A 16494-nucleotide genomic window follows, 5' to 3' on the forward strand; every position below is an offset into this window, starting at 1 on the left:
CACACAAAATGCCAGAGGATCTCAGTAGGTCAGGCACCATCTATAGGAATGAACAAACAGTCGATGTTTCATGCCGAGACCCTTCGTCAGGACTGAAAAGGAAGAGGAGAGATGCCAGAATAAAAAAGTGGGGAGAGGGGAAGAGGCTGGAAGGTGATAGGTGAAGCCAGGTGGGTGGGAAAGGTAAAGGGCCGGAGAAGAAGGGATCTGATAGGAGAGGAGAGTGGACCATAGGAGAAAGAGAAGGAAGAGGCGACCCCAGGGGAAGTGATAGAGAGGTGAGAAGAGGTAAAAGGCCAGAGTGGGGAACAGAGGAAGAGAGAAGGAGGAGGAATTTTTTTTTTTACTGTTTATAGTAGTACTTGTAGGCTTTTAACAAAACATTTTTCAGGTACAAGATAATAATGGCAACATCAGACAATGAAAGCCTACCTGATTTTCAGAGACGGGAGACACTGACAGTTCTCGACAAACCCACTTTCGAAAGGATCCTAATGTCTGATGAGAAAAAGTTACTTGTGAAGTTCTGGAAAAATCTGAAAGAAATATACTTTCACTTTCACTGCATGTACACCTACTCGCACGGTTTCCATTGTGTACACTTTGGGGAAAAATCACTTATCAAATCTAGTGAAAGTCCAATAAACTTATTAAATGTAATTGTACAGAAGCATGAAGTCAAAAGTGAATTTTTAGAAAAACCTAATATCTATTATGATAATGTTAAACAAAAATTTAGAATTCAACTGTCCCTGACATTACAAATTATTGGTGGTACACAAATGGGTGAATAACCAGATTGACAACAATAACTATAGACAAGATACCAATAATTATTGGTTCAAATGAAATTTTTTTTTGGTATTCAAAGGGAAACAATGCAGGAGTTAGAGCCACTGGATTGGGACTATATTCTTATCAGGCTAGGGATAGATAGAAAGAAATGAATTTGTAATTGATGTAATACCGTGCATGTCCTTGGGACATTTGAAAGCTTTTCACAGCCAATAAATTGCTTTAGAAATGTGGTTAGATAGGCAAACGCAGCAGCAAATTTGCGCTCAGCAAGCTTCCACACGCAGCAAATGCAATAAATCTCCAGACTGTTTTGATGGTGTTAGCCAGGTCACTAGTGCACCTTACTTCACTTCAGGCTGTATTACAACATCATTTATATCCAGTTCTAGGATTGCAGTTTAACTTCCGAGATGAAAAACAGTGCTGCACTGAAAATATTAGTCCATATCATGTGCTCCAAAGTTTAGAATGGGACTTCAATCTACACCTAACAGATTGAGGTACAAGATTGCCACCACAAAGCAACCCTGATAATTGTAGAAAAATAAAATGTACAAAAGTACCAGCATTCTTTCAAATGAACTAAAGCATGGCACTCATCATTGCTTCAAAATATCAGGACTTTTATTTGGAGATTTGCATTTATAGACATATTGCATCTCAATGCGCTTCTGATCTACAGGCAAATGCTACAGCCATTTTGCACTTAAAACATCTACAAAAAGAAATGAATATAAAGTTGGGATAACTTCATGTTTTCAATTGAACTAGAGGCTTTTACTTCAACTGGCAGACAAGTGGCGTAGTTTAACAGATTAAAATACAATGTTGTACAACCCCAAGAATACACTATTGAGTTGGAATGCAAGATCCTACAGAAAAGCATAACACAACCTACTGACTTAAGAATAAATTAAGAGAACTTATTTGATTGTAAGATGAAAAGTTGAAGCGTAAAGTTGGATTCCTCCACCATAACAGAGAACTGGAAGTACAGGATTAGAGTAGATTTCCTAAAATATGAATTATACTGTGCTTCTGCATTCAATGCCTACTGGCATTGCATAATAGTGTGAATAAGCTGACCAGATAGTTTTCTTTGGTTAAATGAGGATCTTAAAAACTAGTAACTATCATGTTTAAAGTTTCCAAACCAAGCAACTAAGGATCCGCCAACAATTGAATCTTTCTACAAAGTGCTACATCCTTTTCCAAAATGTCCAAAGAACTAAAGCCCAAATTCAAAGATACCTAAGTGCATGCACAGATACAACTCGATTTTTTAATGTGATAACTCTACACATTTTACAAGCAGAGAGCAATTCTCTGCTTGTCAATGCTTCAACCAATTACATCATGGATTTTCAGGGGTATCTCTGGTCCCATTAATATAACTGATTGTTGTATTATCAACAGAAGTGCCGCATGTTGATTTAACTTGATTTCCAAGGTTGTTCTGGGGCAATATATTTCAGGATAAGCTCTCATCTGATCCACTGGAAAGCATGGAATGGGGACAGAAGCAGGCCTCACCCCCCACCCACCCCTTACAGATTATTTGTTATGTAACAGCTTGCATTTTGTACACATTAATAATATAAGTTGTTCCAATATACCCTTTCAACAGCAGAGTTCCAACTTAGGTTGAAGGTTTGTTTGACTGGCCAAGCCTCCTGTAAATCCCCCCCTTCCAAAACCAAAGAAATACCACCAGCATAGAAGACCAACTGAACTCAGTTACATTCTAAGAGGCATGAACAACATACTTCAGTACAAACCACTACTCGGCATAATGAAGACACAAGACTGCAGATGTTTGAGGAACTCTGTGGGTTAGGCAACATCCATGAAGGCTGATGGAAAGTCAATACTGTTGTGACTGTGATCTAAGTCGCTGGAGAGACACTGAAGCTGGTGATATAAAGGACTTTACTCATCACAGCAAGCAGGCATTCCCCTGGAAACTACTGATTGATCAGCTACATCTGTTATCCATGCTTAATGTGCAAAGTGATATCATCATTCTGGTCTGCCAGCTTCTTTGGACTTGGTCACAGTGGTGCAAAATAAATTAGTCCATATTCGATTAACATAACCTCATTGTCTTACGACTGGCTGATGCATACAAGAACATCTCATGGTCACTTCACAAACCACATTTCTTAAACAGCCAGCCCTCTGCTATGGGTCAGCAGCCTGTGCTCTGAACACTGTGCAGTTTGCACAGCTATTTTCTTAACTTCAAACTGATTGCTGCTTGCAATTTACATTTAGAACTGAAGACTGGTTCTTGTTTGAATTAATATCTGCTGTATTCACATTATTCCACAACTCCGTAGTATTTCCTAAAAGAAATTTGTCTCAGGAAAACTAAACGTTGAGGATCTAATTAAGTAGGGCAGCTAAAATGTCCTTCATTTTAGAACCCCTCTCCAATTACTAAACTACCATGTTTCAGTGTGGATATTCTTCTACATTATTATTCCTAATTCCAGGCATATGATCACATCTTCTTCTTGGACACATTTGTCTTCTTGATTTCTTTAAAATACAGCTTTGACATTCATGACACTTTTCTTGTTGCCTCCTTCCCTGCTGACCCATCTCATCCTATCTTCGCCCATTCAATTTCTGATAACTGAAACTATCAGACATGGCTATCAGTAGTTACTCTGAGGGAAGGGGGCAGTGACAAGGCAACTTTATTTCAGGTTCACAGGCAACAGTTCACCTTCCATGCCATGACAGAAGATTGTCTGAATAATCTGACAAATCTCTCAGTTCCTGTGAGTGATGTACAGGAGGGTTTGGGGTGGTTGCAAAGCTGTTCTCTTAACTCCAACCTGATTACTGTTTGCAATTTATATTTAGAACTGAAGACTGGCTCTTGTTTGAATTAATATGTGCTATATTTGTATAATTCCATATCTTCAGAATATTCCCTAACAGATGTGTTGAGACCTTTTTTCCAGGCCTGGAAAGAAAGAGGGAATTTAACCAGTATAAAGGGGTGGGGGGGGGGGGGTGGTGAGAGAAGTAGGAATTATTTTTTTCTTTCTCTTTCCAGTTCTGAAGAAGGGCCTTGACCTAAAACATCAACTGTCCATTTCCTTCCTATCTCACTTAGTTCCTTAATCAATTTGTGTTGATTGGCATACTGAAATCAAGGCTGATCAATAATAACTATTCTTTGATGCAACTGGGAGGCAAAACCAATAAAATGGAATGGTCATGGTTATTTTTAAATAGATCAAATTGAGATATTAATCAAATTAGATTTTAATTATTTCCAATAACAAATACAATTCCAATAACAAAGCTTCAAAGAATTAGTGCCAATTTGCACCAGAGCTCAACTCAAGAATTTAATCCAGTTATCTTTTAGTATACTGGTTCAACATTACATTTGAAAAAATCTAAATAAAAATATCAATCTTTCTTACAAGTTGCCAATCTAATCTACCTAATATTCCTTTGCTCAACTATGATTAAAAGGTTCTGTTTTTGCATTCACCCACACTACAGACAAACAACAATGCATTCAATTATTTTGGCTTATAAAGTCATTCTTTGACCACATAAAGTTTGGGTAATTGTTTTTTAAATAACTTTTTGCCTACATTAGACCCATGTACGAAAGTACACAACTGACCTCAACTTCATCTGAAGCTCTTGTTCAATTGTCTGCAACAAGCAGTCTGCCAGTTTATGCATCCTGAGACAGTAGTCGACTCTCCATTTACATTTGTACAACTTGGATTCAGAACTGGTTATCAAGAATCAGGTGCACAAACTTGAACATTAAATGTTCTGCTTTACAAGCATGCCTCCTTTCAACTGCATTTTTACATTTAAGCTCTAAGCTTTTTACTGTATTCCGTAAGTATTTTCTTCACCCACACTTAGTCAATTAATCTTATTTTTAAAACATGAAGCCAAACTCCAAATTAAGAAATATACACAGTAAAATCTTCTTCCCCAATGCTGCCATCAAAGTCTTTATTTCATTGGTGCATTTTTGAAAACCAGGGAAATGTTGCCTAGCCTATCAGAGACAAGCATACCTTCCAATACCCAAGATGAAAATTACTAAATGGACAAGGGTATTAACAGCCCATAAATCAGCCGCAAACTTTCAAGTGGAATGTACATGAGGCAAGAAATTCAATTTCAGTAATATTCATTAATGCTCATTCTAATATAATAAACCTTAAAAAAAGGCAACTACATAAACCATTCATTCTTTATTTTATGTGCAAGGAGGATGAAAGGGCAAAAGCAAAAAGGAAAAGGGAGGGGGGGGAATAAAAGCTGCCAAGCAGCCAAACGTGGCAGGAGGGCGACAACCAGAAATATCTTTTTGGTGGGCTGGAGTTAAACATTGAGTACCCAGTTCTGGAACTCAAAGTGAGAGGTAGAGCTGGAAGCATTTTAACATAAGTTTCCTCCAAGATATACAGAGTTTGGAATGGTTGATCAACTAAAACTGAAACAATGGGAATAACAATGAAAAACCTGGCCTGGAACACTGAATGTTGCACAATACTCTTAAATTTATTGTGACCATTGTTGGAAGTATACACTGAATCCTGAAAAAGCCACTTACATCTGTGGTGGCAGGAACTGGATCAGGCTGATGATGAGGGGATCCATTCCTGAAATTAGAATAATGATTTCTATTAAAAACGAACCTTGACATGGTGGAAATTGTGGTGCTAAGAATATAGCAATAGTGAAACATACCCTTCACCTATTGTAAAGTTGCCATGTGAACTTGTAAATCCAGGAGATGCTGTGTTGTTAACATAGGAAATATCCGGCCAGGGAGAACACTAAACAGGGAAAGCCAATTAAACACAAAATCATATTGTATTCATTTAATATTAACAGATCTCTTGTGGCTGCGACAGAAAATTACATTGCCAATTCTGTATTGAAATGCAAAATAATGCTAAACACTTAGACCATCTCTTTGGGTGGGTGGTAGGTGGTGAAGAAGAGTTTATGGTGGATAATTGCTGGAAAAACTGCAGAATGTCAAATGGACCAGGCCTTGCCCTAATAACATTGGTTACTTAGTTACTTCATTGCAGTTTATTTTGAATATTTTAAATTGTTCAACAAATAGCAATGAACCTGAACAAATCAAAATGCACAAGCCAATTAATTATGACTCACCTTCCTCATCACTCTAGTTTAATAACTCACGGCGAAACATTACACATGCTTACCCAAAGGGAAATGCCTAACATATTTCTGAAAACAAATACCCAGATGACAAATGTTTGTTTGACAATCATCTTACCTCTGTGAGGATAGTTGTATCATAGGAAGGCTGATACTTTTCCTTCTCTTGAGGAGTTCGCTTTTCCATCTTTTCCCTGTCTGTTTTCTGTTTTCTATCAGCACCTTTTGGCTACAAACAGATCAGATGCAATAATAAAAACTGAACACAAACTAACATAGAAATGATAGTGCCCACGATCTAGCTTAAAACCATGAAGATTAAACTATTATTCGAGACAATTAAAAAGAGTTCAGGATTAAGAGCTGATGATAAAGTTTTATTTCCCAATAATACAACTAGCACTTTATTTCTATTACCACCTTTTATTTTTATGGCCCATTTTTCAAAAAAAGAATTATCAAATTAGGAGATCATGCACAATTGTAGAAAGAAAATTCAATGAAGATTGAACAATGTGCATTCTCTCCTCTGTGGACTGCAGGCAAGCATCTGGACTCAACACTTCCTTCAGTGATATAGATGCACCTTTAATTACCGTCAACCAGTATGTGCCAAACCAGCATGCATCAGACAGGCAGGAACAAGACGTACCGTGGCATGGAAAAGTTTCGACACCCCTGGTCAAAATTGCTGTTACTGTGAATAGTTAAGTGAGTAGAAGATGAACTGATCTCCAAAAGTCATAAAGTTAAAGATGAAACATTCTTTTCAACATTTTAAGCAAGATTAATGTATTATTTTTGTTTTGTACAATTTCAGAGTGGGAAAAAAGGAAAGGAGCACCATGCAAAAGTTTGCGCACCCCAAGAGATTTGAGCTCTCAGAAAACTTTTACCAAGGTCTCAGACCTTAATTAGCTTGTGAGGGCTATGGCTTGTTCACAGTCATCATTAGAAAAGGCCAGGTGATGCAAATTTCAAAGCTTTATAAATACCCTGACTCCTCAAACCTTGTCCCAACAATCAGCAGCCATGGGCTCCTCTAAGCAGCTGCCTAGCACCCTGCACTCTGAAAATTAAAATAAATGCTGCCCACAAAGCAGGAGAAGGCTATAAGAAGCTAGCAAAGTGTTTTCAGGTAGCCATTTCCTCAGTTCGTAATGTAATTAAGAAATGGCAGTTAACAGGAACGGTGGAGGTCAAGTTGAGGTCTGGAAGACCAAGAAAACTTTCCGAGAGAACTGCTCTTAGGATTGCTAGAAAGGCAAATCAAAACCCCTGTTTGACTGCAAAAGACCCTCAGGAAGATTTAGCAGACTCTGGAGTGGTGGTGCACTGTTCTACTGTGCAGTGACACCTACACAAATATGACCTTCATGGAAGAGTCATCAGAAGAAAACCTTTCCTGCGTCCTCACCACAAAATTCAGCATCAGAACTTTGCAAAGGAACATCTAAACAAGCCTGATGCATTTTGGAAACAAGTCCTGTGGACTGATGAAGTTAAAATAGAACTTTTTGGCTGCAATGAGCAAAGGTATGTTTGGAGAAAAAAGGGTGCAGAATTTCATGAAAAGAACACCTCTCCAACTGTTAAGCATGGGGGTGGATCGATTATGCTTTGGGCTTGTGTTGCAGCCAGTGGCACAGGGAATATTTCACTAGAACAGGGAAGAATGAATTCAATTAAATACCAGCAAATTCTGGAAGCAAACATCACACCGTCTGTAAAAAAGCCAAAGATGAAAAGAGGATGGCTTCCACAATAGGATAATGATCCTAAACACACCTCAAGATCCACAATGGATTACCTGAAGAGGCGCAAGCTGAAGGTTTTGCCATGGCCCTCACAGTCCCCCGACCTAAACATCATCGAGAATCTGTGGATAGACCTCAAAAGAGCAGTGCATGCAAGACGGCCCAAGAATCTCACAGAACTAGAAGCCTTTTGCAAGGAAGAATGGGCGAAAATCCCCCAAACAAGAATTGAAAGACTCTTAGCTGGCTACAAAAAGCATTTACAAGCTGTGATACTTGCCAAAGGGGGCGTTACTAAGTACTGACCATGCAGGGTGCCCAAACTTTTGCTTTGGGCCCTTTTCCTTTTTTGTTATTTTGAAAGGTGGAAATAAAAAAGTAACCTTGCTTAAAATATTAAGGAAATGTGTCATCTTTAACCTTATGCCTTTTGGAAATTAGGTCATCTTTTATTCGCTTGGCTATTCACAGTAACAGAAATTTTGACCAGGGGTGCCCAAACTTTTGCGTACCATTATAAATAAAAGAAATGCATTGATTCTGCTTGCACCTTGCCTTTCAAACGTGAAAAATAAAAGGGGCTTCTTCCAAAACAGTTCTGTTCTGCTTCGATAATCCAACAAGCCTACAAGATATTCAACATTCAATTCAGGATTGCTTAATGTCATTTCCAATACACAAGTGTAAAGGAGAACGAAATAATGGTTACTCCAGATCCAATGCAGCACAAAAAAACACAATAAGATAAAGAATACAATAATAACAAAAAACACAATAGATATAAACACATAAGATAAGCTTATATACATAGATTGATTGTACTTATGTCCATAAAGTGACGCTAGGCACAGGAGCGTCTACATGTAAGGTGACTCTGACAGGAAATGATAAAGTAGTAGTGGTTAGGGTGGTGGAGGGGTGGTTAGTGTGTGGAGGTGTTGTTCAAACTTACTGCTTGAGGAATGTAACTGTTTTTGAGTTTGGTGGTCCTGGCGTTGATGCTACGTAGCCTTCAACCTGATGGGAGTGGGACAACCAGTACATTTGCAGGGTCCGTGGGATCTTTCATGATGTTACTGGCCCTTTTCCGGTCCCTTTCTGTATACCTGTCCTTGATGTCAGATAGGCTGGTGTCGGTAATATGTTGGGCAATTTTGACTATGCGGTTCAGAGTCTTCCTGTCTGCCGTAGTGCAGTTTCCACACCAAGCAGTGATGCAGGATTTTAGGATGCTCTCTGCTGCATATCTGTAGAATGATGCAAGTATAAGTGTGCCTAGCCCAGTTCTCTTCAATCTCTTCAGAAAGCAGATGCATTAGTGAGCTTTCTTGACTGTGTAGGATGCTTTCCGGGACTATGAGAGGTTGTGCAATTATACACTCTGAGAAGTTTGAATTTGCTTGTAGTTTCCACTGCTGTGTCACTGATGTAAAGAGAGGTGTGAGAGTTCTCCTGAAGCCAATAACTATCTCCTTTGTCTTGACATTGAGGAAGAGGTTACAGGGTTCCCCTGCCATCCGAAGGTACAGCATTCCTATGAAACGGTTCGTAAGCTGAATGTCGTAAAGTGAAGAAGCAATTACCATTTATTTATATGGGAAAAATTTGTGAGCATTTGCAGACCCAAAAAATAACCTACCAAATCATGCCAAATACACAGCCTATATAAAGTAGAAATACTTTTCTACAATCATTGCCACACTGTTCTCTATAGCGAAAATCTCACGCAAGCGCTCTCGGCAGAAACACTCTCTCCAGTAACCTTTAAGCTATGAAGCTGCCAAATCATACCAAATAACACATAAAAATACACAGCCTATATAAAGCAGAAATAATGTATATACAGTGTAGTATCACTTACTGGAATTGGGAAGACAGCGCTGAGCACACTGATGATGGTGTGTTAGGCTGAGTCGTTGGAGATTGGGTTGGTGCAGTGGTCCCCAACCTCCAGGCCATGGACCGATACCGATCTGCGAAGCACACAGTGGTGTAGTGGTGGCCGGGACGCACCCAGCACATCTTTAAGAAAAAAGCCGAAACAAACAAGCTAATTAATTAGGTGCTGCCCGCCACGTAAATGTCAGCCCAGATCAGAGGCACACAATCGGCAATTGCCTCTGATCTGGGCCGACATTTATGTGCCGGGCGGCACCTAATTAATTAGCTTGTTTGTTTCGGCTTTTTTCTTAAAGATGTGCAGGGTGCGTCCCGGCCACCACTGCACCACTGCATGCTTCGCGGATAGGTATGGGTCCGCGGCCCGGGGGTCGGGGTGGTGGGACATTGGGGTGTCATCTCATTGTCGACTGTTTCCATCTGGGCAGGAAGGTCATCTTCGTCTATGTCTGCCTGCCTCGATGTTGAAGGTCGAGGTTTGTCGTCTGCTGTGGTTGATGTGGAAGGCTTGAAAAACGACAGTATGCTTGATTGCTTAGCCTTGCGCATTTTTCTATCATACAGTTCTTTGTAAGCACTCAATCCATCTTGCAAATATGCCCTAAACCGACGTACCCTTTCAAAATTAAAGTCGTACTTTTTTGCAATCATTGCAGCGAAAATCCCATGCAGCTGTTTCACGTTCAGTTCCTGGACTTTCGGTCCATTCGCTACTGCATTTGGTTTCGATTGTTATTCTTTCCTCTTCCAATTGCATCGGCTCTTCATCTATCAGTTCTTGGTCATGGGATGCCAAAACCTCTTCAACATCATCTTCGTCAGCTTCCACAAGCCAAACTCACTTTGTCCTTACTTCGTCCACCATGATCGAAACGCTTAATTATGTCTAGTTTTACACTAAGTGTAACACCCTTACGAGCTCTTTCAGGCTTTTCCGATACCTTAGAACTCATCTTGCTAACGGCTGCTCACAGGCACGTGTTTAAGCAATGCTGGTTAGAATGCAGTTCCAGGGGAGGAGCTTGGCTTGTCGAGGCATGCGCTGCCTTTTATCGTGCGCTGCTTTTTTCGTAACAGTGAAAACACCTTCTGTTAGTGAAAACAGGTAACTAATGTAGGTCTTTCGTAGCAAGATTTCGTAAAGCGAACATTCGAAAAGCGGGGGACACCTGTATTTGTCTGACACCAGGCCTCAAGCTCTTCCATCTCCTCTCTGTATATCACTATGCAAAAGTCTTAGGCACATAATATATATATTGCTAGGATGCCCAAGATATTTGTAGTAATTTTATTTATTGCAATGTACTGCTATTACAAATAAAGAAAATCATAACATGTGAGTGATGATAAACCTAATTCTGATATGGGCCTCTATTGTGGACTGAGAGTGGGAAGAGGGACAGGGAGAAGGGAACCATGGTTGGAAAAAGGGGAAGGGAGCAGGAAAGAGATTCTGTAATGATCAATAAACCAAATGTTCAGAATCAAATGACCTTGCCTGGTGTCTGATGGCTGGTTGTATCAGCACCTGCACCACCCCCTCTGCCCCTGGTACTCCTTCCCTGCCACCTGTTCGATATCCCTCCCACAATGCCTCACCCTCACCATTCCCAACATTCTTTGCTCATTCTTCACTCCAGGCTAACAAATACAGTACTGTGCAAAAGTCTCAGGGACCCTAGCTACGTATATACACCCAAGATTTTTGCAAAGTACAGGTATTGTATTACACCAAGATTATGACCAATGTCTTGAGGCTGATAGGTTTATTTCCCCAATGCTTTAGGTTTGGGAAAAAAAAACCTAGTGGCGTAGTGTGAGCAGCAGTGTCATCTCCATTTCAATCTTGGGATCAACAATATAATAATTTAATTAGGGCAATACATATTGCCTTGCTACACACTTCAAATACATCAATGGGCAGTCAAAGGAATCCTACCACAAGCCACCAGCTCCTCAGAAAGCCAGCTTCAGGAATACAAGTTAATAAAATGTTAAATTTGATATGATGTATCTACAATATATCCAGCTCTTTATCATGACAGTGCTCTAAATTAGTTTTCTAGTTTCTTCAGTTAATATATAAAGTGATGCCTCACCCAAACTTTTGATGCCCTGTTCAGTAACTTTCCTACAAAAAAAAACAACTGTTTTTATGTTCCTCACTCACACCATTATAGACTTTCATACAAATATCCCACACCACTTCTCTCTCAAACCAACCAATGTACTCTAGAGGGATAACAACTTCAAATCCAACTCAAACACATTGTGGTCACAGTGACAGATCTTTCAATAGAAGCCTCCCAAGAATTTGACATTAAGGTTCCAAAGCCTGAAGCAAAAGAACAAGCTGCATTCTGCATTATATAACATATAATGGTGTGTTTCTGATGTTGTGTGGTGTTTGGCTTATGGTCTGATGGCCATCAGACTTCAGAGTCTCCCATATGCCTTCCAGCAAACTCTAGCCAAGATTTCATGAGTTTTTTTTTTCCCCAACAGTGGTTTCTCTTTGCCACCTCCCATAAAGCTGTGACTGGTGAAGCACTTGGGCAACAGTTGTTGTATGCGCAGTCTCTCCCATCTCAGCCACTGGAGCTTTTAACTCAGGGGTAGGCAACCTTAAGTACAAATGATTTTCTAGCATGCATTATTCATTAATTTGAGGCAAAATATAACTAGATGTATTTAAATGGATAATTCCCATATTTCAAGTTTTTTATGGCATTTATCTGCCCTACCATCTGCTCATTAATACGCGATCCGGTCCACAGAGGCAAAAAGGTTGCCGACCCCTGTTTTAACTCCTCCAGAGTTGTCATTGGACTCCAGGTGACCTCCCTCACTAGTCCCCTCCTTGCACAGTCACTCCGTTTTTGAGGACAGCTTGCTCTAGGCAGATTTACAGCTGTGTCATATTCTTTCCATTTCTTGATGATTGACAACTGTAGTCCAAGGGCTATTCAGGGACTTGGAAATCTTCTTGTATCCATCTCCTGACTTGTGCTTTTCAATAACCTTTTCGTGGAGTTGCTTGAAGTGTTCTTTTGTCTAATGGTGCAACTTTTGCAAGGACACTGACTCCCCAGCAGTCAGAACTTCCAGATACAGGTGTATGTTACTATAATCAATTGAAACACCTTGATTGCATACGGTGATCTCTATTTAACTAATTATGTGACTTCTAAAACAAGCTGGCTGCACCAGTGATGATCCGGTGTGTCATTTTAAAGGTATTGAATACTTATGCAATCAACTATTTTGTGTTTTATATTTGTAATTAATTTAAATCACTTTTTAAAAATCTGTTTTCACTTCGACATGAGTCTTTTTCTGTTCATCAGTGTCAAAAAAAAAAAGCCAAATTAAATCTACCATGATTCAACGCTGCAAAAACAATAAAACATGAAAACTTCTTGTGGCGGGGGGGGGGGGGAAGAATAATTTTTATAGGCACTGTATGCCATGAAACTTGTTGCACAGTCACAGACAAACTTAATCAGGGGAAGAACTAATATGTTTAATATGAGGCTGGCCAATGGAGTGCAGTAAGTCACAAGTTACACTTCCAAAAGCCAATCATTGGAAATCTAGTAAAATCAAACTGCTGTAAACACTCATCAGATTATGGAAGTATGTCAGTGAAAACACTCAGAAACCGACTCCTCTTTTTATGGCACTGAAGTGGCAAAGCAGACAGTGCCCTGCATGAAAGTAAGGTTTATTCTCCGGCATATGTGGCAACGATTTACAGGGTCTCTCTGTGCACCTGTTACATAAAACATACCCTTCAACATAGAATGCAACAAAGTACTAGATCGAGCTCAGCTAAATCTGTATAATTTACTATAGTGTAAGGTATCCCACAGCTGGGCAAAATTACAGCAAATTGACATTCAATATAAATTTCTTCCTGGAATTTTAATGCAAATATTAAGAAGCTAGGAAATTATACATCAGTGATCCTTGGTTCAGTAGTGGGTAAATTATAGGAAGGTACTCTAATGGATGGGATACATAAACATTTAGAAAGACAGGGCCTGACTGGGGATAGTCAACATAGCTTTGTGCATAGTAGGTCATGTCTAACTATAACTTTATACAGTTTTTCGAGGAGATAACCAGGAAAGTTGGAAGAGGAAAGACAGCGAATGATGTCAACATGGATTTTTTCAAGGCCTTTGACAAAGTCCCACATGGAAGGCTGATCTAAAAGATTCAGTCATTTGGCATTCAGGATGAAGTAGTAAAGTGAATTCGATGTTGGCTTAGTGGAAGAAGCCAGAGGGCGGTAGTAGATGGTTGCCTTGCTGACTAGAGGCCTTTGACTATTAGTGTGCCGCTGGGATCTGTGTTGGGTCCATTATTATCATAAACAGTACAGTAATAATTTGGATGATCATGTGGTACATCTGAATAGCATATTTGGGGGTGTAGTAGATAATGAGGAAGACTATCAAAGCTTGCAGCAGACCAGCTGGAAATACAGGCTGAAAAATGGTAGATCAAATTTAATTCAGACAAGTGTGAGGTGTTGAACTTTGGGAGGACCAACCAGGGTAAGACTGACACAGTGAACAGTAGTGCACTGAGAAGTGCGGCAGAACAGAGGGATCTGGGAATAGATCTTTAATTCCTTGAAAATGGCATCAGGCAGACACAGCAGTAAAGAGAGCTTTTGGCCCAATGGCCTTCATAAATCAGAGTATTGAGTACAGGAGTTGGATATTATGTTGAAGTTGTATAATAAGTTGGTGAGTACAGGAAGAATAACAATAATATTGAAAGAGTACAAAGAAAATTTGCAAGGATGATGCCAGGACTTGAGGAACTGAGTTATAAGGAAAGTTGAATAGGTTAGGACTTTACTTCCTGGCGCACAGAAGAACGAGGGGGGATTTGATAGAGGTATACAGAATTAATTGGGATAAAACAGCATAAGACATAGGGACAGAATTAGGCCATTCAGCCCACTAAGCCCACTCTACCATTCAATCGTGGCTGATTTATTTACCCCAATCTATGATTTTTATAAATGATTTGGACAAGGAAGTGGAAGGGTGAATTAGTAAGTATGCAGATGACATGAAGGTTGCTAGCACTGGTATAATATAGAAGGATGTTATATGTTACAATGGAACAGAGCAAACATGCAAAGTTATGCTGAGAAGTGGCACACAGAGTTCAAGCCAGAAAAGCATTACATTCTGCACTTTAGGAAATCAAACTTGAAGGTGGAGTACAAGGTTAATTGCAGGATCTTAGCAGGGCAGAGGGACAGAAGGATCTTGGGTTCAAGCCCACAGATCCCTCAGAGTTGCCATGCAGCTGAGAGGGTGGTGCGAGCTGCCAACAGAAGTGGTGGATGGGGGATTGATTGCAATATTTAAAGAATATTTGGATGAATACATGGATGGGAGGAGTATAGAGGGCTATGGCCCAGGTGCAGGGGTCAATGGAACTAGGCACAGGCTAGATGGCCAAAGGACCTGTTTTCATCTTGTAGTGCTCTATGACTGGTGACATTAAGAACAGCACTTGACTTTGAAATGTGGGCCAAGTTACATTTGCAATGTTGTGGTCAAGTTATTCCTTGCTCTCTAACATTCTACTAATATTGAAATAATATCCCTTTTGAATTATTGGCAAAGATCCAGAATAGGTCCTCCTTTAATCACAGTATTTGCACATCAACCTTCCACTTATTGACTACTCATCACCTTTTACAAGGGATTTTCCATTATAAATATACCCCTATCTACTTCAGTCAATGGGGGGTCCTGATTCTGGTATCCATCCTCTGTCCTTTAGTCAGCAGATTAGCCTTTAGAAGCAACACCTAGGAAGCTCTTCTGTTCTCCTCTAGCCATCTTCAACTCCAAGCCCTCTGACCACCACCTTTAACTTTTAAACTGAATAACCAATATTCAACTCAGGCCCTATTTTGAAAACACTGAGAAACAAGAGAACATGCATGAATTATATTTTATTAACTTATTTGCAGTAATATTTTATTTTATGTGCTGTGTGTGATGTATTTGGGTGCAACATGTTCTGGAAGAATGCTGTTTTAGCTGGTTGTATATATGCAGTCAGATTACAATAAAGTTGAACTACAAACATACATGTAACTGCTTCACGTGGCTGTTCTTCCTGAAGGATTGCCATGATCATAATACAGCATGAAAAAAATCCTGCTGCTGTAAAAATACTCCAGATGCTGAAAATCCAAAATAAAAAAATGAAAGCACGTGGTAGGACAGCTGCAGTAGTGGGGAGAGAAAAAGCTCATATTTCAAGTTGGGGACTCGTGTTTATTTTCTCACTAATGTAAGTCACAGAAAGGAACATGAGAGAACCTGTCGGAGACTGTAAAGTAAGTTAAACAAGGAAAAACAAGAACAATTTTGACCCTAGTCCTCCCTTGACTCTAAATTCAATATCTTCAATCAGTACATTTGAAAATTCAGAGGTAGAAAAGCTTGCAGCACCAGCATCATGCACGAAATTAAATCATGTCCAGTGGTTGGCAACTTCAATGCCTTCTGGCTGGTTTGTGATTTATTCGCTGCAGTCCAGAGGTTACTAGCACTTTAACCTCAGTGCTTGCTGTCTGTCTTCACTTCCTTCTGCTACTTTAACCCACTTACAGTGGGTAGAGTGTATCCACTTTTTCCTTTGACCTTACTACTGAATTAGTAATCAACAGCATCCAAGTGCCCAATGGCTCCTTATGTGCTTTCTTGATCAGAACCCAGTCGTGAGAAACTAAGACATGTCTTTCTACTGGACCACTCTAAGCAGCAGAAAACTATTGAGAAGCAGACTGAAGATTTTGGGTTAGCTTCAC

The 16494-nt window shown here is 39.7% G+C and overlaps 1 protein-coding gene across 3 annotated transcripts in view; it reads right to left on the reverse strand.

Annotated features, from left to right (window-relative positions):
* The window catches only part of tfcp2 (transcription factor CP2), a 142998-nt gene that overhangs the window by 72922 nt on the left and 53582 nt on the right, over positions 1-16494 (reverse strand). For all 3 annotated transcript variants that reach the window (XM_063037667.1, XM_063037668.1, XM_063037666.1), the window contains 4 exons: positions 6104-6214; positions 5542-5630; positions 5405-5453; positions 433-498 (listed from right to left, as the gene is read on the reverse strand). In XM_063037667.1, coding sequence (XP_062893737.1) covers positions 433-498; positions 5405-5453; positions 5542-5630; positions 6104-6214 — 315 coding nt within the window. The remainder of the gene's footprint in view (positions 1-432; positions 499-5404; positions 5454-5541; positions 5631-6103; positions 6215-16494) is intronic.

The sequence above is a fragment of the Mobula hypostoma genome, chromosome X1 (assembly GCF_963921235.1).
Source record: "Mobula hypostoma chromosome X1, sMobHyp1.1, whole genome shotgun sequence".
Taxonomy (NCBI): Eukaryota; Metazoa; Chordata; class Chondrichthyes; order Myliobatiformes; family Myliobatidae; genus Mobula; species Mobula hypostoma.